We start from the raw sequence: 22,597 nt of genomic DNA on the forward strand, positions 1-22,597 counted from the left end.
CTCTTCCCATAAACTTGTTGGCAACCTGGCATCTTCCAGCATTGTTCTAGCAGCTTCAACTAATGTTCTGTTCTTTCTTTCAATAACTCCATTTTGTTGAGGTGTTCTAGCTGCTGAGAATTCTTGAACAATGCCTTTGCTTTTGCATAATTAACTTAAATATTGCATTTCTGAATTATGTTCCATTAAAACTTCTCAATCTTTTTACACAATTATGATCTTCAGCCTGTTTCTCTATCTTCTTGATGTGCTCAATTATGATGTGTGGAGTCTCATATTTAGAGTGCATGAAATCTACCCAAGTATATCTTGAGAAATCATCTACCATCACAAGTGCATATTTGTTTCTTGAAATTGATAAGACATTTACTGGCCCAAACAAATCCATTTAAAAAAGTTGCAATGATGCACTTATAGAATTCACAGTTTTTGACTTGTGACTTGATCTTTTCATTTTTCCTTTCTGACAAGCTTCACAGACTTCAACTTGAGCAAACTCCAGTTTAGGCATGTCTCTTACTAATTCCTTTTTGACCAAGGTGTTAATTGCCTTGAAATTCAAGCGAGACAACTTCTTATGCCATAGCTTGTTTTGTTCTTCTGATGCCTTGGTGTAGAAGCAACAAATTTCATCCTTATTTGTTGAGTCCAATTCTGTAACAAATAAGCTTCATTTTCTTGCTCCCTTCAGAGCAACCTCACCAGTTTTCTTGCTGATAAAAGTGCATTCTTGTTTGCTGAATAAAACTTCAAAGCCTTTGTCTTCAAATTGACTAACATTGAGATGATTCACTTCAAGACCAGCTACCAGTGCTACATCATCAATGACAACATTTCCAGAAACAATCTTGACATATCCCATTGTGAATCCTTTGTTGTTGTCTCCAAAGGTCACCAAAGGGCCAGCCTTCTCCTCAAACCGTGATATCAGGGCCTTATCACCTGTCATATATCTGGAACATCCATTGTCAATGATCCATATGACTTTTTTCATTTTGCCCTGCACACAATGAGTTTTAAGTGTGTTTAGCAACCCAAACAGTGTTGGGTACTTTCTTCTTGTTAACTGATTTAGCAGAAGTAGAATGCGTAGTTTCAGATAAAATGGAATTCATTGACTGATGTGCATTTTCCCTTTCAGTTGTAGACCCAATTTTTGTTTCTTTGAGGTCTACTCTCAGTTTGTGGCAACTCTTCATCACCTTTAAGTTGCAAGGGATGCAATCAAAATTATTACAGAAAGAGTAGGGATCATTTGCATCTGCTTCATTGTATTTGCAGGCTCCTTCAGCTGACTTGTTAACTGCCTTTTTACAAAGGTGAGTTAGGTGATTCACAGAGCCACATTTTTCACATTTCTTTCTTGGAGCATCTGCAAAATTATTGCTTCTGTTTATCCCAATTTTCTCAATTCTATTTTTCTTCTTCTTTCTTGCATCTTCAGTCTTGGTTTCTTTAACAGGTTTCTTGGAACTTTGTTTATCCATGAGCTTCTCTTCAGTTTTGGAAGATTGAGTTGCTTCTACATTTTTCTTCTCTTTATCCTCATCAACAATTTCTTGCTTGATAATCAACTTTTCTTCACTGAAGTTAACTTCACATGCCTTGAACATAGGTGATACAACCTTTTTCAGCATAGTTGGAACATTTTCATTTTATGTTGCTTTTCCTTTGTCACCTATCTCTTTCTTCTTGTTGTTCAAGACATCATAATCAAGACCAATAACAATATTTGCACATGGCTTATTTTTCTCATGATATTGTCCAACCAACTCAAATGTATTTCTGAAGGACTTCAATTTCACCTCATTCTTTTTCAGCTTCTCCCTTAGCACTGCTTCAATTTCACTTGCACACTTGAGCTTGTTCTCAAGATATGCATTCTCTTATCTTACAGCTTCAAGCTCCACCAACAACAGTTCAGCTTCTTGTTTCTCACTCTCAAGTTTTTCATTTAACTTTGTCAGTCTGCTAACTTCTTCATTAGCAGCAACCATACTTGTGTGAATGTGAAACATTTCTGTGCTCATCTTCTCTACAGTTTCCTTATATTGACTCACATTTAAATCAATTGTGGTAAGAGTTGGTACATGTGTTTTAGATGAGGATGATTCTCCTTGCTCCAAGGCCATAAGTGCATAATTTCCAAATTCTTCATCTTCATCATTTTCAGAATCATCCCAACTCTTTCCATCTGTAATAAAAGCTTTGCTTTGATGTTTCTTCAGAAGAGCTTCATACTTTGCTTCCAGTTCAAGTTAAGCTTTATCTTTCTTTGCTTTCTTGGGTTTCCTACATTCTGTAGCAAAATGGTCTAGTTCATCACAGTTGAAGCACCTTATCTTTGATCTGTCAATAAATCCAGTTTTGTAACCATTCTTGCTATTAGATGTGTACTTCCCTTTTTCTTTCCAGTTGCTGTCTTTGTTGAATGATTATCTTTTACCCTTGAAGAATCTTGGCTTCTTTACTCTAATGTTAGAGAACTTTCTTGTCAAATAGGCCATTGACTGATCAAGCTCACCAAGTTCATCTAGGGTGTAGAACTCTTCTTCTTCCAATTCCAGAATGACTTGTTTATGTGAATCATTTATTCTTTGCTCACTTGTTGAGACAACTGGAGTTTGAGATCTTGGCTCATTATTAGAGGTTTAGCTTTTATTGACAATTATAGCACTTGAACCATCTACAACATATCATTGACCAGATCTCAATGATTTCCTTTGAATCATTTCTAGTTCATATGTTTTGAAAATTTCATATAGAACTTCCAATATTATTCTGCTCAAGTCTCTCACTTCTCTGATTGCTGAAATTTTCTGTTCCAAATGGTCAGAGAGTGTAAGCAAGAACTTCAAAAAGTTTAAAAATAATCCAAAACACATTCACCCCCCTCCGTGTTGTATTCATTACATAACAGTAATCTCCATCTTCCTTAAGTGTTTGCGTAACATATATGATATAACATATAATACTTGTAATATTCAGGAAAATTACAATTAATTAAATACATACTAATACAGGAAAATATAAAATTAATACCATAGATTCAAAAAAGAAGAAGCTAAAATCCCTAATTAACATTTGTACCTAATTTTTAAAATCAAAGAAGAAGCTAAAAAATCCTAATTAATATTTGTACCTAATTAAGGATACGATATAAGGAGGATTTTGATCTTCAAGTTTCGTATTTCAAGTATATCTTGTAGTTGTAGTCGTCGGAGAATATATGTATTGTATCTATAGTTAAAGTACATGCAAACATAGATTGTATATGTCACCTATCGTCTGTTAAGGTCGAAGGTATATTTTGAATTTTGATTATATTATTAATTTAATTTAATCATTAATTTTTGTTGGGCCAGACCAGTGTTCTAAAAAATGAAAATCGGGATTGTTCGATGAAGGGAGCTTTCACTGATTAATCGGATAATCGGTGAATAATTAGATTAATTAATCAGAGTATTAATCGGAAACAATTTATTTAATAAATAATAATAATAAGTAATTTTATTTAAATGACCTTTCATAAGATTTATAAAAATAAAATTACATATCAATAATTCAAGATTTTCATCGTTAGAAAATTACTACTTACTAGTTCAAACCTTAAGATTTAAAATAAATCGAGTGATGGTAAGACAAAACAATACAAATATGAAAGATGTAATCATTGTTGAATAAATTTAGAATACCTTAAAATTGTGAATCGATTGAGCAAGCGAGTTGAGTGTTGAGTGTTGAGATGTGAGAGTAATTCAAATTTTCCCAAGTACTAAACAGTACTTTATACTGTCAGTAAAGATTGATCGTATGGCTCCGTTAAATCAAGACCCAAATGGAATAGAATGGTCTCTGACCTCTCACGGCAAAAAAAGCTTTCCGGATATGTCAAAAACACGTCGCACCGCGGCTTACAATTCCAGAAACGTACATTTATATTACATACATACACAATTCGTGTGTATATATCCATATCTCGTGTATAAATAAACACAGTCAATAAACCCTAAAACCAGAAAAAGAGATTTTGAGGTAATGGCGGCGGCACTTTGGCGTTTCTAGATGAACAAAATGACTGATCTTCTTAGAGCGATGGAACCGGAGATTCATGTGAGAATTTCTGATTCATATGTTTCAATTCGTATTCGTTTGCTGTTTTAGAGGTTTTTCATTATTAATCGAATAAATTGCAATGTTTAGTCTCAACTTTACCTTTACCCGTTTTTGTATTTTGGTGGCTGAAATTTTAAATTTATAAAATAGTGTCCAAATATTAATTTTATATTTTTAAAAAGGTGAATAAACCTGAAGTTAGGTTCTTTAAAAAGCATGATTGCTAAATGCAGTAATTTTTTACTCCGTACAGTCATGAGTAATTAAGATGATATCCCTGCCATAATGGTGAGATACACCTAGTTTTCACTATCTTCATTTATTAATGCAACACTAAAATCCTAGAACGCACACTTCTCAACCTTTTACTTTGAAATCTTTACTCATACGGTATGTTTTACTTTGAAATATTTATTTATATTGTATTTGCTTTTATCTGCATTTCTTGTCAACTTTAATCTATTTACTGCTCCCTATATTTTTTTAAATAATTAATATTTTACTTTTAGGTATATATTTTAAAGAATTTTGGCCGTTAAATTTTTAAATTTATTTTTCTAAATAAAAAATATTAATTTAATTTATTTATTTGTAAAAAAGAATTTAAAAAATAAATTTAAATAGGTGCTCAAAACTCCTAAACGTATGTGAAAAAGTTAAGCGACAATTATTTATTTAAAAATTAAGGGAGTATATTTTAATACAATATTTTTTTTAAACTAAAAAATCAAACAATTTAATCGTACGTTTATAATAAATTAAATCTTTAATATGCAAGGTGACCAATTTATAATTTTTACAATATATGTTGTAAATAATTATATAAAATATTCAGAATTTTTTTAAGCGTAATTAATTAAATATATTGAGATTATCTTGTAAATTTGTAATCAATATATGTTTGGATAATTTCTTTACCACTATTTATTTAAAGTAATAAACACTACCATTTTTCATAGTAATGAATTAAATTACTAAATATAGACATGGTTGATGGTACTACAAATCCCTAATTAATTCGCTGAAAGGCACATGAGTGTTCCAATTTTTAAAACTCGATTAATTTTGTCTATTATTCTAGATCGGTATAGTACAAATAAATTATTATATATATAATAGAATTTCAAGTAAATTTAAATAACATAAATTATATAATATGATAAATCTATATATTACCTTATAAATTATTAATAAGATAAAGATATTAAAATATTAAAATGCATCCAATTTTTCATTCATTAATTTTCAATTAATCACTAATTCTCTAATTTTTTTTATTAATCCTAATTCAGTATGTGAACCTATTTTTTTCGTTACTTGTATTCTTAACATCTAATATAGAATAAAAATAGGTTCACTTAATACATCACGAGGGCATACATGTAAATTCAGATTACTGCATGGAGTAAAATTTTACTGCATTTAGCACCACCCCTAAAAAGTGGCTCTAGCCACCTTTTTGAAATATAAAATTAATATTTGGCCACTATATAGCAAATTTAAAATATCGGCCATCAAAATGCAAAAGCGGTAAAATTGAGCCACCACTTTATAATTTATTTTTGTTAATTTGCTTTATTTGTGATTTTTTATAAAAGAACAATTACTCGAAGCTATTGTGCTAATTTAGGTACTGCTAATTTTAATTAGGTTCTAATTTTTTAGGCAGGCATGACTAAATTTGTTGGCACAAGCCTCTCAGTACTTATTTTATGTTTTTTTTTTCTTGTAATCAAGGAGGACTACAGAAAAATAAATGTTCTAGCATTTGAAAGGGAGACAACTATTGCTTTGCTTGAAGAAGAATCGGCAAGTGCACGTGCGGAGAAGGAACAAGCCGCATCTACAATTGAAAAATTGGTCGTAGAATTAATACTGTCAAACTCAGAACTAGTCCGATATAAGGAAGAAGTTTCAACTCTTGTAAGAATTTGTTTTCTCAATTTCTTGTTATGTTCATGCTTTAAACATTTTTCTTCCTTTTATAAAGGTACAAACAAAATTAATGCATGGTTACTTTTATCTAGACTTCAGAATTGGAAGCATCTAAATCTCACAATCAGAAACTCGAATGCTCTCTCAGGATGTTAGTTGAAGCAAAGGAAGGGTTAGCAACAGTAAGTGTATTGACATGTTTTGAAGTTATATAACTTTACACTGGATTATCTCGAGAATGTGGATAGCTGACTTAATATGAAAAACCTGTGGCAAACTTTTGAAAATAGAAAACACTGAATAGAGAAAAAGGCCCGTGAATCAATTCTTCATGGAACTCTCCACTGATTTTTTGGCCTGTCTTTTTTCTACAATTTGTCGTCTCCTGAAATTTCAATGCAGCTGTATACCTGATTTGTCATACTTAGTAACAGATTAGGGATATGTATACCTGTTTTATATGAAAATTCTATTATTCTAGTTTTAATGAAATTTCTCTTATATATTTCCCCGCACTCTTTATCTTTTTTCCATTGAATTGTGATCCAAGTGTGGTACTCTATACTTAATCTTTTTTTTTTTACAAATGCAGAAAGTTCTCATTAAATTGAATATAGTACAGTCGGGACAAACCCCAACTGTCAATACAACCAGGTGATAAAACAAATAACATACTAAAAATAATTAGATGATTTGTTTCCTGATCGTTTAACACATAGAATTTAAAAATTCTTGAAATTAAAAACGAAATCAAAGACATCCCAAGCGATCCAAATTGCAGCAGCATCTCTGAAAATAGCAACATCGCAATTGACCATATCACATAAAAACTATGGTTAGCCCAGTATTCAGAAACACCAATCGCATAAAATGAGATTGGAGAAGCGGCACCCCAGCTATCTACATGTTGGACACCAGCTATAGACATGCCGAAGGCACCTCAGCTATCTACATGCCGGATACCAGCTATAGACATGCCGAAAGTATAAACCCATGAAAGATGAACAATCTTTAGTTGTGAAAGGTGAGCTCTTGCAATAATCACCACCGTCCCAGATCCGATGCAGACTTTGCAGATCACCAAAAATATCAATAAATTCGTCCTCAACAGATCCATCACCAGATAAACCCAAGCATGACTAAATAAAAATATAACAAACACTCCAAAAGGAGAGACAAAACACACACTTCAAGAGGAGAGACACACAAACACCCAAAAAATTGGGTTTTATTGAAAGGAAATAAACGAGAATAACAGAGAATGAAGGGGTTGGGACTTTCCACCGGAGAAAACCAGTGGAAGCCCCTCGATTTACTTGAAAATAGACAAATCCTAACAGAGAGGATGAAAGAAGGGAGGCGGCTGAGAGGGATGAAAATCGGGGATTAATCGGTGTTTTTACTCTATACTTAATCTTAATGAAGTGGCTTAGATGCAAAAAGCCGAAGCACTCAGAGATAACATGAATGTTCCAATTTGTATAATTTATTTAGCACATTTATTTCAGCAACTTACGGAAACCCTTTCGGCACTGGAAGAGGTAAAGACAATAAGGTCTTCTGTAGAGAAAGCTTCAATTCAATCCATTGAGAAAGCATCCGAGTCTTTTAATGCCAAGAATTCATTGTTATCTAGTGAAGTATCACAGGTAATAACATGTATTTCCTTCTTGCTATATTTTTGAGAATACGAGCATTTCATTATATAAACTACTAGTTTGTGGATTGTTGAAGACAATTATGTGTTTGATTTTTTAAATGCTGTAATCATAGAAGTAGTCTGTGGCTGGAGGGTAATGACATCCTAAATTAGTATGGTCCAAGTTGTCATTTTTGTACAACAGAAGATTAAAAGATGTCAGGCTAAGTGTGGTCTAAGTTGTCAGGCTGCAGGTGATGGAGATTCTGGGCCAGTAGTGAAGATAGGGAGCTATCCGGAGATAGCCGAATTTACGGGCAAACTTGCCACTTTGCACATTAAAAATGCAAAGTACTCTGGCAAAGTTTTTATGATGGAGATTAAAGAGAATTCAAAGCTTTCCGAAAGTGTAAGTTGTTTCAGTCTTTTCCCACAACTACATTATTTTTAATTGGGTTTTCAAATCGTGGTGGGCTCAGTTTTGAGTTATTAATCTTTGTTGGCAGGTCCACAAGGTTGTCAAGGAAGCTGCCTTTAACCTCAATGCAGAGGTGTTTAGTATTAAGATTGGTGATACTTATGGGTTGTTTGATAGATTTCGTCACCCAAAGCAGATTGGAGTAATGATGATAAGGAATGACCGCATGCTTAGGTTCATACATGCTTCTATTGTTCACAAAGAGAGGATGAAGCCAGCTGAGCTTGTTCGAATTATTAATAACATAGCTTCTTAGGATTTGATTGTGTTTATTCTAGTTGTTTAAGCAAGTGTGGAAGCCAAATATCTGGTATAATAAGGTAATAACTAGCATAGATACCGAGCAGTCTGTCTAATCGTAAAACAGAATCATCAATATAGCTGTTCTGTTCTCGTTAATACATTATAATTATATGTAGTAAGTTAAATTCTGTCAAGTATGGTGGTGTTGTCAACAAAAAACACCCCTCTGCTCAACAACCAGGCAGGTATAACAGTTTCAAGTAAAAGAGTTAACTGACACAAGAACTGTTGACAGTGAGTCTCAATATCCAGGTATATGTGCGAGAACACATGAAAGGAATTATTTAGCCTGAGATTGGCATTGACACTTGTTGCTAATGTGCCTTTTACTTACAGACGTAGATGAACAATTGGGAACTATTAATAATCTTGTTATGTCCAGTTTCTTTTGTTCCCATATCTTGGCAATCAAATTTAAAATCTTAGGATGATTCTTTTTCCCTGACTAAAGCACGAGGTTTGTTGTCTATGCTATGTTTACAAACGTCAGTCCTAGCAAACATTTTGTTTGTTATACTTGACTACTGCAAAGTGTTTACTAGGGGTGTATTTGTTGAGATTTTAATGGATTTATAATAATCAATGAATTTTAATGGATTTTGTAGAGTCATGGATTTTTTAAATTCCACCAAGATTTGGATATTGATTTTTTTTTAATTCTATGCAGATTTTGATGGGATGGCTTTTGGTATATTGAATAAAAAATTAATGGATTGATTTTCTATTTTTTTTTTATTTTCGATTTCATATTACCAATAATAATATTATAAATTAAAATAAATAACAAGATTCAAGTAACAAGTGTAACTCATCAGTCATTTATCCATGTATTTCATATATTTCTCACTCCAGTTATGCTATTCTTCATCTTCTTTGTTCAGGTCCTTTGCTATTGTTACCTTAATATTTGATATTATAAAATTAATTCATAAATGATATTATATGGTATTAGAATTTGAGAACAACTAGAGATCGTGTTGTGTTTATTGAAATTTGGGAGTAGACATGACTTAGATATAATTTTGATAATTTTAAAAATATCCTTTAAAATTTCGTGTAATTTGGCTGGACTGAAGTCCATGTAAAATAGACTAGCAAATTTAATGAAACTTATCATTTTATTAAATTCAAAAAAACCCATGATTTTTTGAATAACATAATATTTTAATGAATTTTTTTAAATCTTGAATATCACCGGATTTTAAAGTACTTTTTGAAATTTTAATTGAATATCGAAAGACTTTAAAAAACTTTATAAAATCCAAAACGAATACCTTCAAATTCTAATAAATTATAAAAAATCTAAATTGAATAGCTCGTATTTTCAAATTTCTTCAAAATCTTTCGAGATACACCCCACGTCTATGAATTGATGTAGGTATAAATCAATATGATATGATACGCATTTTAATACTCTTATTAAATGTAGTTGCATAATTTTTTTTAATTTTTTTTTCTTCTAAATAAAAATATAATGTTTAAATTTTTATACAAAAAAAGAAAATTTGAAAAATAAATTACAGAGATATACTTTATAGTTGCCTTAAAATGCGTGTCGAGCATGTGAAAAAAACTGTAAAGAAATGAGAGGGACGGAGGCAGTAATCAATTAATTTATTAAAAATTTGATACATGAAAGGATAAAAATAAAATTTTTCAATATTAATTTCAATTTTAAATTTTTTTTTGAAATAAACCGTACTTGCATAAATTAATTTGCTTCTAGAGCAAGGTTACAAATGATCAAATCAGGAGCAGTCCACTCTTGTAAACCAGACATAGAATGAGCACCCTTTGCTAACAAAATAATATCTAGTAAGTCCGGCCATGCGTTTTTTTAACTTGGCCGATGCAGAATTCAATCAAATTTCAATTTGAAATAAGTAAATCAAACATGTACCCTCTAGCATGTCCTATATAAGAAGGCCCTTGTGATTTTGAACAGCAATTAAGCTTTTTCCCTTGCGATGACAATCGGAAAACTAATCCTGCACGTTTTTCTATATTGCTACGAACTGTTTTGCAATTTGATTCCCCCCGTTATCCAATTTTTCTTCGAATATATTCTCTGCAAGCCATACACTAAGGCTAAGAACCTGTCTGCGGTACAACCTGCATGTTCTTTCTTGCCAGAAGATATCATAATAAACATTATTTGCAAACTGCCGGTTAAGTCTCTTCTCCGATGCAGATGTGTTTGTAAAACATGGCATCAAATTATATCTACTCCTTCGTTTGCTAAAAAACATATCACATGTCAGAAAGCTTCCTCCTTCTCAAGCAAGTATATACTATACGAAGAACGCACATTGTGCACATTACTTACCGATGAAGAGCGGCTTTTTGATAGTACAAAACATTCTAAACTGTACTACACCCACCAGTCACTCAGGAAAGATGTCCCCGGTAATAATAGAAAGCTACAGATTCACGGGGTTTGTAATGGTTTGTTATGTTTGTCGTATAAAACCTATTATATGGACAAAGCCATATATCTGTGGAATCCAATTTGTAGAAAGGCCAAAAAGCTTCCACAACTAATAATGGAGAAGTGTGATATTTATCCAGGAGCTTGCATGAGTTTTGGATACTACGACGACGATCATAAAGTAATAGTCCTTGCCCCTGTTGATCACACATATATTGTCTATGTTTATAGCTTGAGTACTGATAGTTGGGAAACTATTTATACTAATTTCGATTCTGATAATGTACACGACTATATTACTATTCCAGATGCTAAGTTTGTTGATGGTATTGCGTATATGGCAGTGAGACCTAATCTACGCCTAGATAGTGGTGCAGTCGTTTGTTTCAAATTGAGTGACAAAACCATTCGAGTAATCGAGTTTCCTGAAGGATCCATGAGAAACAGTAGTCATATAGAAGCATATGGAGAAACAATATCTGTTTTGGGATGTAAGGATAATTGTATGATAATGTGGATTTTAAGAGACAACTCCTCATCCACATCACACTGGGAAAAGAAATTTAGTATCAAATTGAAAGGTATTCATCAATTTGTGGGATTCTTAAATAATGGAAAATATTTGGTCCGGACTTTTGAAAGAGATTTGCGTACCAATTTATATCTTTGCAAGTTATTTTTGTGCGACGTGGAGTGTGCAAAGTTGACAGAATTTAGATCATCAACTGAGTTTAGCCTCCGATATGATGATGAATCTTTGGTCGGTAAGGTACATTCTAATTTCGTGGAGAGTCTTCATCTGCTCAATGAAGACAGCGTGCTTCCTTTTGTGCAGCCGGAGACCGGGTCCTGTAGCTCTATGCTGTTTACACTAGTATGGAGCTCAACCCAATGAAACCCATGGAGTCTTCTACTCTTTTGCTTGAGAACTGAAGTATCCAAATTAAGGATCAGCTTGATGTACATTGGCTACATTTGTTATATCTATGTCTTTAAAGTTGTGTTTTTTTATTACTGGAGACATGCATTCCCTTGTTTTGATTTGATACATAGAACGGAATGGTACTTGATCATATTCATATACCCTTGATAAGCTACCAAGTTAGATACAATACATGTTTTCATTGATTATATTTGATACAAATAAGCTCTAATACCAAGCAATTTTTAAATATGGAAAATCACTTTAAACAAAAGCTTAGTTTGATATGAACACCTATGCTTTTTAGTTCAATTTTATGAGAGAAAGTATATTTTACTTTTAAACCGAAAATACAAGGATAAGTGCAAAATATAAAAGGTAGGCCTTGACACATTAAATCATTAATCGTATATATACTTAGTTAATAACATTGATTAAGGTTATTTGCAGACACACAGTTAATATAACATTGATTAAGGTTATTTGCACACATGTCTGTACTATGTTATTATTAGCGGAACACCCTTTACCTACTAGTTGGTTGGTTGATTGTTTGTTACAGTTATTTGGTACAGATATATTATAATCGTCAGATCTAAAGACAGATAAATAAGAATCGTTGGATATAATTATAAATTAATAATATATTAATATTTAAATTATTCTCATATGTTCAGGTTCGAATATCGTCAGCAGCGTATTATATTAAAATTTTTATATTATTTATTTTTAACAATTTTCTATACTATGGCTCGGAACCGCAACTATTTATTTTCGTTTTCTAAAATCAACAACCGTAATTGCCGGTTCGGATTCGCTTTCGATTTCGGTTTAAAAAATTTTGGTTCGATTATTAACGGCTCGATTTCAGTTATAAAACCGATAAATATAAAAATTAAAAATAATATATAAATGAGACAAATTGTCACGCACGCTCCATAAATAATAATTAATAAAAGTGGAGTTTAACACAAATAACAGGTTTTTAATGTTTTTAATGTTGTGCTGCTCTGTGTCAGTGGGTAGTACATTATATCGTAAACAGTTTACCTATACCTGATCATCTTTCGTTATTTATTAGACTTCAATGACTCTGCTTGGTCCATTTGTAAACGAATTTGAAACCCCAATTTCTATTTATATATAGAAGTGACAGTTTACGTATTTTTCAAAATTTGAATATATTTATTAAATTTTGAAATTTATATTGATTATATAATATACATATATATATAATATTTATTATTTAATTATTATTTTAATAATCGGTCCCGTTTTATTAGTTCGGTTGAGGAGTATAACGAAAACCCAACCATTTAAATCAGTTCGATTTTTTATTTTCCGGTTTACGGGTCGGTTTTATTCGGATCGGTTTTTTTCAGTTTATCCCGGTTTCGGTTCCGTTTCGATTTTAATTCGGTTTCAGCTCTAATACTATTATAAGCACAACACTCTCTATTTGGTAGTTGGTCGGTTGTTCGGTATGGTAAATAACAACGATCAGGTCTAAAGATAGATAGATGGGAACCGTTGGATGTAATAATAAAATAATATTATATTAATATTTAAACTGTTCTCATAGGTTCAGGGTTCGAATTCCGTCAACAGCGTATTATATTTAAACTTTTATATTCTTTATTTTTAACAATTTCTACAGAATCAAGGTTCGAGTCCCGTGAGCAACATATTATATATTATATTATTTATTTTCAGTTAAGTATCAAATTATCATAAAATATATATTATTATATCTTATTTAAAGATGTAACGGTACATATTAAATCGGTAGTAGATGGATCATAAATAAGGGGATAATCTATACTAAATTATAATAATCGAAATATGGTATAATTTATAGTTTGGTTAACACCTATTTTGGTTATCCCTCATCACAGCCGTCAGATCTTCCTGGTCAAGTGATTAGAATCATTAAAATTAAATACAAACAATGAACGAAACAAAATGAGGAGTAAACAAACAATAGCATCGTGTTTGTGTGTGTGATTAACGAAGTGGTGTAAACAAATAATGAACGAACAAAATTGAATAAGAAGGAGACAAGAATGGATAAAACCCGAGTCCAGTGCATGACTGTCTCCTTAAAGCGTATTAACCCACACCGTATGTGCGAGCGAATAGCCTCTTAGGATAAAAAGAGTTGCAGTGAGGCAGATCGTCACTTCAAGCGAGTGCGAGATGAACATGAAACTATCACCAGAATATTTAAAAAAAAATAGGACTGAAGAGAACGAGAATTAAAGAGACAACTCTTTTTTTCTCGACATAATAAAACTGGTGTCCTAAGACTCTATTTATAAAGAACGGCTTGAAATGACTTGTTTTTCTTTTCAATGTGGTACATGATATTTATAAAAAAAAATAATGAAGGGGTTTGTGCTACTTTCGATGTGGTACAAAACCACTTTTCACATTAAAAAATCAGATTTTGTAATATCAGTTCTTATTCACCTTTTACTTTATTTTGAGCGTGTAAATATGCGTTGAAATCCCTTCATAAAGAATAATACATTTCAATAAATACACACCACTAAACACATACTGTGTCTCACTCATATAAAATTTCAAAATAATTCACAACTTAGTCTGAAATACTAAATTTTCCAACAACTGTTACTAAATACTAATTTAAGATAAGACTGATTATGAAAGCAATTAAGTGATTAATCCAAAAGCCTAACCAATTATTATGCTTCTTAAGTTTGAAAATATGACACTATGCGTAAAACCGTAACCTAAAGCCGATGGATTCTTTCACCGTTTTATGTACTCTCACTTAAGCCTAAAACTCAATACCCATAATCAAATTCAATTAAGTTGCTCAAAATCATAACTTCATCCCAAGGCATCTATTATCTATCTATTATATTATTATCTCTTATATATATAATAGGAGAACAAGAGTATAATTTCATGAGATTAAAAAGTCTCATTAAAAAGACTAATTTACCCCTGTTTTTAATATTTATATAAAAGATGTGGTTTGTGGGAATCGATCTCAAGTTATTTCATTCAACTATACAACCCTTTAACACTACACCATATTGTCACATGTCATTTTTATCATACACATAATATGTAAGTGTGCTAAATGAATATTTTATTTGACTTTAAAGATACTTACTTGAATTCCGCAAAAAATGATACTTTAGTTGAATATTTGTACATTTAATTTTAGAATTGAATTCCAGACATAAAATCAGGCATAGTACATAAATGGATTATTATCTTATTTATTAATCATTTTTTAGTTTGAAAATATATCTCATATATTTTAACATATTTTTTATTATAAAAAGTATTTAAAATATACATATATAATTTTTAAAAAAATATTGAATATCGAATCGCTTATATATAAATAATCTATATTGGTATTACATATTTAGATAAGTTCGAATTATAATGAGTCAATGTATTTTAGAACCTGGCCCATTGTTCAAAAAATACTCGAAATTTGACTACATGACCCTGCCGAAAAACATCGTCACATTTTATGTTTAGTAAATTTAAATTACAAGCTCAGCGAGAATATCTTACCAATAATGTGATTTTTTTAATATCTTATGTTAATATAAATTAATGTGTTTGAGGTTTTTATAGGATCAAGTCAATTGATTATTTATATTAAAATTACTAACTTCACTAGTAACGCAATATTATTTTTGGGATTTGTCCCAATTTTAAGAATATTTGAAATTTGAAATGAGATCTCACTAGATTTGTTAAAACTACGATTATATATTAAATCGATTTATTTTTTATTTTTAATTTTAAAAAAACTAACTTTTTAAAAAGAATTCTTTTAGATCAACAATATTCATTGATCAAGATAATATTGTACCAAATATTTTGAATTATCTTAATATTTTGAATTATTCAAATAAAAGTTATATCTATACTATATTGTAGTATTTGATTCAATGCATTTTATATTATTTAAGGAAAAAAACATATATTGTTCAATAATTTGAAGGAATTAAGCAGTTCAACTGATATTTATAAAACTTGATAGAACTAAAATTTTTTAATTTTAGAAGAATAGTATAAAATGTTATTAAATTATTATATGAAGAAATATTAGAGTCGTAATGAAAGAAACTTAAAAACGGTTTAAATAACGATATAAATACAATTTTTCTTTCGAATTCTTGAAAAAAATCATGAATATCAATAATAAGTCTTAAAAATATATAATTCATTTTTATGTTACAACCATGATTGATACCCGGTTGCGTAAAAAATAGATATGGATTGTTTGTTAGTGATAATGTGAATACCATATATAAATTATAGCAATTTATTTCTCACATAATTTTAATTTTTGAATAATTATAAATGCATGTTATTTAAGTAATCAATTATCTCACTAGATGTTAATAATGATTATACATGTACATAAATCAGATATTTATCATATAAATAATTGAAACCATCATAATTTACTAAGAGCTGTAACATACAATAATTTACATGCTAACACACACACACATATAACTTAATCTTACTTTGTTAATAGTAGTGTAAATAAAAAACTAATATTTTCCCATACATACATATGTTGAATTTCAAAAACTAATATTCTTCATTAAAATCAACTTTAATATTAACAATAATGTAAATTTTACATTATTGTATATTATGATTGTAAGTCATTCTGACTTCAGTTATGCATTTTTTATCTTTTTAAATTGAGTAAGTTAATTGTAAGTTAGTAGTTAACTCAGTAATAATATAGAGCAGTACATACCGTTTATTTAAATAAAATTCAAGATTTTGGTCAACTCTGTATTCAACATATATGTTAATTTGTATCTTTTTATTTGTAAACATACTAACGGCATTCTACAGATTAAGTTTAATCGTTTTGTTTTAAATGTACACTTACTACCCTATTTATATTCATTCATTCATTAAATAAAAAATAACGGGTAAGAAAAATATAATATAATAATAATTGAGGGGATATTCACTCCTAAAAGTGAGGAAGCATTCAAAGCTCTTAATGTTATAGAGGGGGACATGGAGCTTGTTGGAGAGAAATTTTATCTCCATTTCTCCAAAATTTGACTCAAGAGTCTATATACGGATATTGTTGGAGTTGTTCTACAAACATTATAATTGCATGATGCATAAAAAAACTCTAGAAAATGACCCGTGCCTCGCACGGATTATTATGCCAGTTATATATATAATACTGCAACATTGCTTTTATGGGGAAACATTTAATTCGAAATTACTATTTTGCCCTCGTATTTGAAAAAATTTGAAAAAATATTGTTGACACGGAGAATTGAACCCATGACACACTTATAACAAACATATGACTCAACCAACTGAGCTAGATGCTCATTTGATTATATTTTGATAACATACACTATTTAGTTTCATACTTCTTTCTTTATTTTGGGTGACTAAACCTATATAATTCAATATTTATACAAGATAAAATTATTCTAAGACTTGGGTAATTAGCTGATTACAATATAATAACTTTATACTCATGTACAACAATATGATTATAATTATTTTTTTATTTATAAATCAAATAAATAATTTCTTGTTGATAATATATTATCATATTAATTTGTTGATAATATCTTATCGTATAATGATAATTTATTAATTATCGAGACTCTGGTAATTAACTCGCTTCAAGATACTAACTTTATACTCGTGTAACAACTAAGGGTATAATCAATCCGAGTCGAGTCGAAAACTGTTAGGCTCGAACTCGATTAAAAATGTTCGGGTTCAAGCACGAACTCGAGTTCAACCGATTCTTAAATTTCAAACTCGAATCTCGGGTCATAAAAAGTTCGATAGGCTCAATTTCTTTAGGAAAAACATATAATTCGAAATTACTATTTTGCGCCCGTATTTGAATAAATATAAAAAAATATTGTTGGCTTGTAGAATTGAACCCGTGACACATATGTCCAAACATGTGCCTTCAATTAAATGAGGTAGAGGCCCATTTGATTATATTTTGACAACATCAAATACTGAGTTATATATTTGTTTCTTTATATTGGATGGCTAAACCTATATAATTTAATGTTAGGTCATGTAACACTGTAGAAGGGGGTTGAATACAGTGTAGAATACAATCAAATCGATTTCGAACACAAGTAACAGTAAATATATATATTCAATATAATAAACTCTGTTGCAATGGAACTGTTCTCTCTCAGTGATGAACAAATATCACGAGAGCTACTAGGTTATAATGTATGATCTTCTCGATAATGATAACACATATAGTGTAAACCTATGTCTGTGTTTATATAGTACACAGTTACAAGATAACTTCTAATTGATATGGAATATAATTTTGTCTTCTAAAATATATCAATCGGATACCTTATACAAGTCTTTCAGTCCTCTAACTCTTTTTATGCATATCTTCTTTTGTATTAGTCTCGATCTTCTTTCCTGTAAATCAGTTTCCTTCCTTAACTGTAAGTCTTCCCGTACTTAAGTTCTGATATCCATCTTCTGATATTTATCTTCTGATAATCTAAGTTATGATATCCCTAAGTCATGACTTCCAGTAATTCCTGATTTTAGTAAGTCCTGATATTTCCTGTTCGTTAAGATCTGAAAACTAAATATGAAACATATTAGACATGACATCTCAAATATATCTAATATTAAATATTGATCTAGAATAAAATTATTCTAAGACTTGCGTAATTAGCTCACTACAATATACTAACTTTATATTCATGTACAACAACGGGAATATAAATTTTTTATTTATAAACAATTTACAGCCATTAAATTAGTAACTTGTTGATATTATGTTACCATATTAACTTGTTGATAATATATTACCATATAATAATAATTTATTAATTATCGAGACTTATGTAATTAACTCACTTCAAAATACTAACTTTATAGTTGTGTACAATAACTAAGGCTATAATCAAGCCGAGCTGAGTCGAAAACTTTCAGACTCGAACTCGATTAAAAATGTTCGGGTTCGAGTACGAGCTCGGTTTCAACCGAATCTTAAATCAAGTTTGAAACTCGGGTCGTAAATAATCCGGTCGCCTCAAGTTCGGCTCGAAAGATTGAATCAATTTCACCAAATATTGACAAAAACTCGAAATATGATAAGTTATGCTCGAAATCGCTTCTATTAAATATATAAAATATAAATGAAATATTAAATATTTACATACAAATATATTTATAAAAAAAATAGTATCGGCTCGATAAGACTTGTGAGCCTTATGAGCCGAGTAATTTGAAGTTCGAGCTCGACCTCGACCGTGTAAAGAAATTTACTATTTTGCCCCCATATTTTGATAAATATTACACATAAACATTATAATATTTTTGGTATCTCCAAATGAAAAAATCATTGATATTGATAGAAAACCATTATTTTTATTGATAAGAGTGCATTATAAACTTTATATTCGTGGCATAATACAAATTTAGGGATATTCGTCATTACATTAGTCCTTCTAACATGAATCACGCAATATTGTATGAAACAACACACAAATATCGTAAAAGTACATTAAAAAATAGCAATATTTTTTTATAAATAAAGCTACCCCGTGCCTTCCACGGGTAATAACGCTAGTTAAGCTAATAAATCAACTTAAATTTGCAACCGGTTCATATGCTCCAAGAGCAAGAAAGCCCAACACACAGCCCGGTGGTATTTGGGGCTGTAATGGGCTACGGCCCAGTTATGTTTTTTTATTTTGGGTACGATATTTAACAAAAACCATTCATGTCTTTTTTTTCCGTATCAAATACAACAACATTTTTTTTATTTAGTGTTGATTTAAACTTTCGTGTTATATACCGATTTCAACCACATTTCTTATGTATACTTCTTATTAGGAACGAATTTGAATTTTCACGTGAGAGAGAGAGAAATGAGGTAAATGAATATTTTGTTAATAAAAAACAAAATAAAGAATAATTATTGATATTGTTAAAATTATAATTGAAACGAGTATCATAATTAAGGTTATAATTTTCTCAATATGTGTTATATTTGATTCGTATTACAACAAATTTGAATGAGAGAGAGAGATGAGGTAAATGAACATTTTATTGATAAAAACAAAATAGAATGGTTACATATTTTTTAAAATAAAGAAAGAGACGAGTGTCCAAATCAATCTTATCATTTTATCAATTTTAAATTAATACATATCGTATGTCGTATTGTGTAATACACGATAGATAGATTGATTTTATTTACGATATTTACGTGCTTGATTGTTTGTCGTATAATATTACGTCATATATCAATAATTGATATTATACGTTAACAATAAGAAAATATTGTAATATTATTACATTGAGCCGTTAAATTTGTTGAACTTTGACGACATTATACGCTCAAATAACATTTTTATGATATATGAACATATAACATTTAAATTATGCCAAAAAGAAAGTTATCTAAATACTAAAAACTCTCTCACAAATCTCATTTGATTTTAAAAATAAAGTGGTAGCGGAGTATTAATAACTGTTAAGCGCTTCAACTAAAAACTAAAAGAGTTAGGAATCTGAAGTTTACATCCCATGCAAATAATGACAAAATAATCATAAATTTTAATACCACAAATGTGACTACCTACCACCTCCTTGCAGATAGAGAGGGACAGAGTGAGCTTTAAAAGGTGACAATATCATCGGTTTTATTCTCACCGTTGTTCTTCATCTCTCTCACTCTCTCTCAAAATCAATCTCTCTCTCTCAGAATGGCCAATCAATCTAACAACATGGTAACTAGTTACAGGTGTGAATGAGTGGCGACCGACAATCCTGACTCACAGGCCAACTGATGTGTTAAAAGGAGGATTGGCTAATCCTTCAAAATCTTACTTTAGTGAACCATCCATGACAGATTATCTGGTCGATCCGACCCACATTGACTGGGCCTCTGCGACTACAGAGCACCTCATACACTTTCTTCATGTTCCGCACTTGGTACAACATGCACTCTCGTTTCTCTGTAAGGTAGAATTATTTATTTATTTATTTATTAGTATGTGTTTATGTTTATTATAATTAATTAAGTTGATGAATCCTGGTCTTTCTTGCTTCTTCACATCCTGTGATTCTTGATCTAGTTCTTAAACATTAAAAATTCATGGATGTGATTTATTCTTTTTTTCTCTAATTATTACCAAGGATCTTTTTCTTGGTTTTCATGTTTGATGTGTTATATGTTAGAAATTTATTAAATTGATGTTCGCACAAGTGTTATAGAACTCGTACGAGATTGGGGGAGTATTTGGACTCATACTTATTTTCGATACAATTTTTGGAATACTCGTTTATATGATTTTTTAGTTGACTCGGGTCAAACGTGGATTACTCGGAAAAAATTTATTTTAAAATATTTTTTTTCAAAAATGTAATCCAAAAAACTCGTAAATGACTGCTAGTTTCTAACAAATAAATACATTTTTTAAAATATTTTTTATATTAAAATGATCGTAAAAGAAAAAGCAATTCTGTTTTTAAAAAAGTAATTAATTATACTGCATATCATTTATAAAATATAAAAAGTTAAATATATACTAGAATTAAAAATTAACAGTATTTTAAAATTTTTGAATTTTATATCGAGTACTCTTTCCAGATACTCCGAAACATAATATATATTTCTCACAATTAGAAAGATTGATATATTTTTTTTTAAAAAAAATACTTTTTATTAACAAATATTCACCCCGATCCATTTTATCTGTCTTGTTTGAATTTTTGCGATCAAACTGACCCAACTTTAACTGTAAATTTCATATTATATATAATTAAAAATATTTATAAAAATTATATCACTCGAAAGTAAATCTAACCCTTAGTTTTTCAAACTAATGAGTTTTTATTTACTGTTAAAGTTGTTTCTAAGCAATCAGAGAGATGGAACTGATGAAAATAAAAGAGAAATAGAGATCAGATACCGTAAGAATACGACTGTTTTAATAAACATGCCAGTGGTAATTGGTTATGGCGTCAAACATAATCAATCTAATCGTTGGATGTTATATAGATGGGGGTTTCTATTTCATTTTTAAAGATAATTGAAGTTATATATATCCTCATCTGCTCACTGCAGGCTAATTCTGGGTAATTCGAATGCTCTAGTTTTGTTTTTATTTATATTCTCTCTGTGATCTTCATAATCAAACATTTTTGAAAGGTACTAATGTGTGTGTTGCACCAAGAGTTTGAGACTTGGTAGAATTGGTTCTTTATATTTTTTTCGAAAAAAATGGATAACTAGCTTGATCTGATATATGTTTGCAGATGTTATGCTATTTAAGATATGTATTCGAGTAGTTCTGATAAGTGTGTATTAATGTTAATGCAGAAAAGAGAGAGCTATGATGGAATGGGTATCCTATTGTGGCACTCTTATAAAGGAGTAACCATACTTGTGGAGGTACCATCACCTGCATTTCGGGTTTTTTTTTGTAATTTTTAATCATAAAAGATTGTTTGTTAACTCTATTTGCATCAAACATATATGTGGCTTAGTGAAAATTTACTGTGTATGTGTTAATGTTAAAGATAATATGTTGTAGAAAACGTAGCCTAGATTGCTAGATATGGAACAAGTCCAACATTTTTAAGCCCTGTGCGATCATCAGCCAGTTAACCCCAACCAATTATGATATCAGTACATTTCACTCAGATTAACTGTTTCAGAATGCATGTTTAGCCTATGAATGTATAATCTTATCTGTAGTGATGAGAACTCCATACTAA

General features: G+C 30.2%; 1 protein-coding gene across 2 annotated transcripts; it reads left to right on the forward strand.

Annotated features, from left to right (window-relative positions):
• Window positions 1-3,693: 3,693 nt before the first annotated feature.
• On the forward strand, window positions 3,694-8,985 carry LOC141710559 (uncharacterized). 2 transcript variants are annotated; one of them, XM_074513122.1, is made up of 6 exons: window positions 3,694-4,113; window positions 5,854-6,039; window positions 6,144-6,233; window positions 7,560-7,700; window positions 7,938-8,099; window positions 8,197-8,984. In XM_074513122.1, the coding sequence occupies exons 1-6, from the start codon at window positions 4,066-4,068 to the stop codon at window positions 8,422-8,424; spliced, it is 855 nt and encodes a 284-aa protein (XP_074369223.1). In that variant the 5' UTR covers window positions 3,694-4,065; the 3' UTR covers window positions 8,425-8,984. The 2 variants fall into 2 exon arrangements, with proteins under 2 accessions (XP_074369223.1, XP_074369224.1); XM_074513123.1 differs by lacking the exon at window positions 7,938-8,099 and having other exon boundaries at window positions 3,695-4,113; window positions 8,197-8,985.
• The last annotated feature ends 13,612 nt before the right edge of the window (window positions 8,986-22,597 follow it).

Source organism: Apium graveolens, chromosome 3 (genome assembly GCF_009905375.1).
Source record: "Apium graveolens cultivar Ventura chromosome 3, ASM990537v1, whole genome shotgun sequence".
In the NCBI taxonomy this organism is placed as follows: Eukaryota; Viridiplantae; Streptophyta; class Magnoliopsida; order Apiales; family Apiaceae; genus Apium; species Apium graveolens.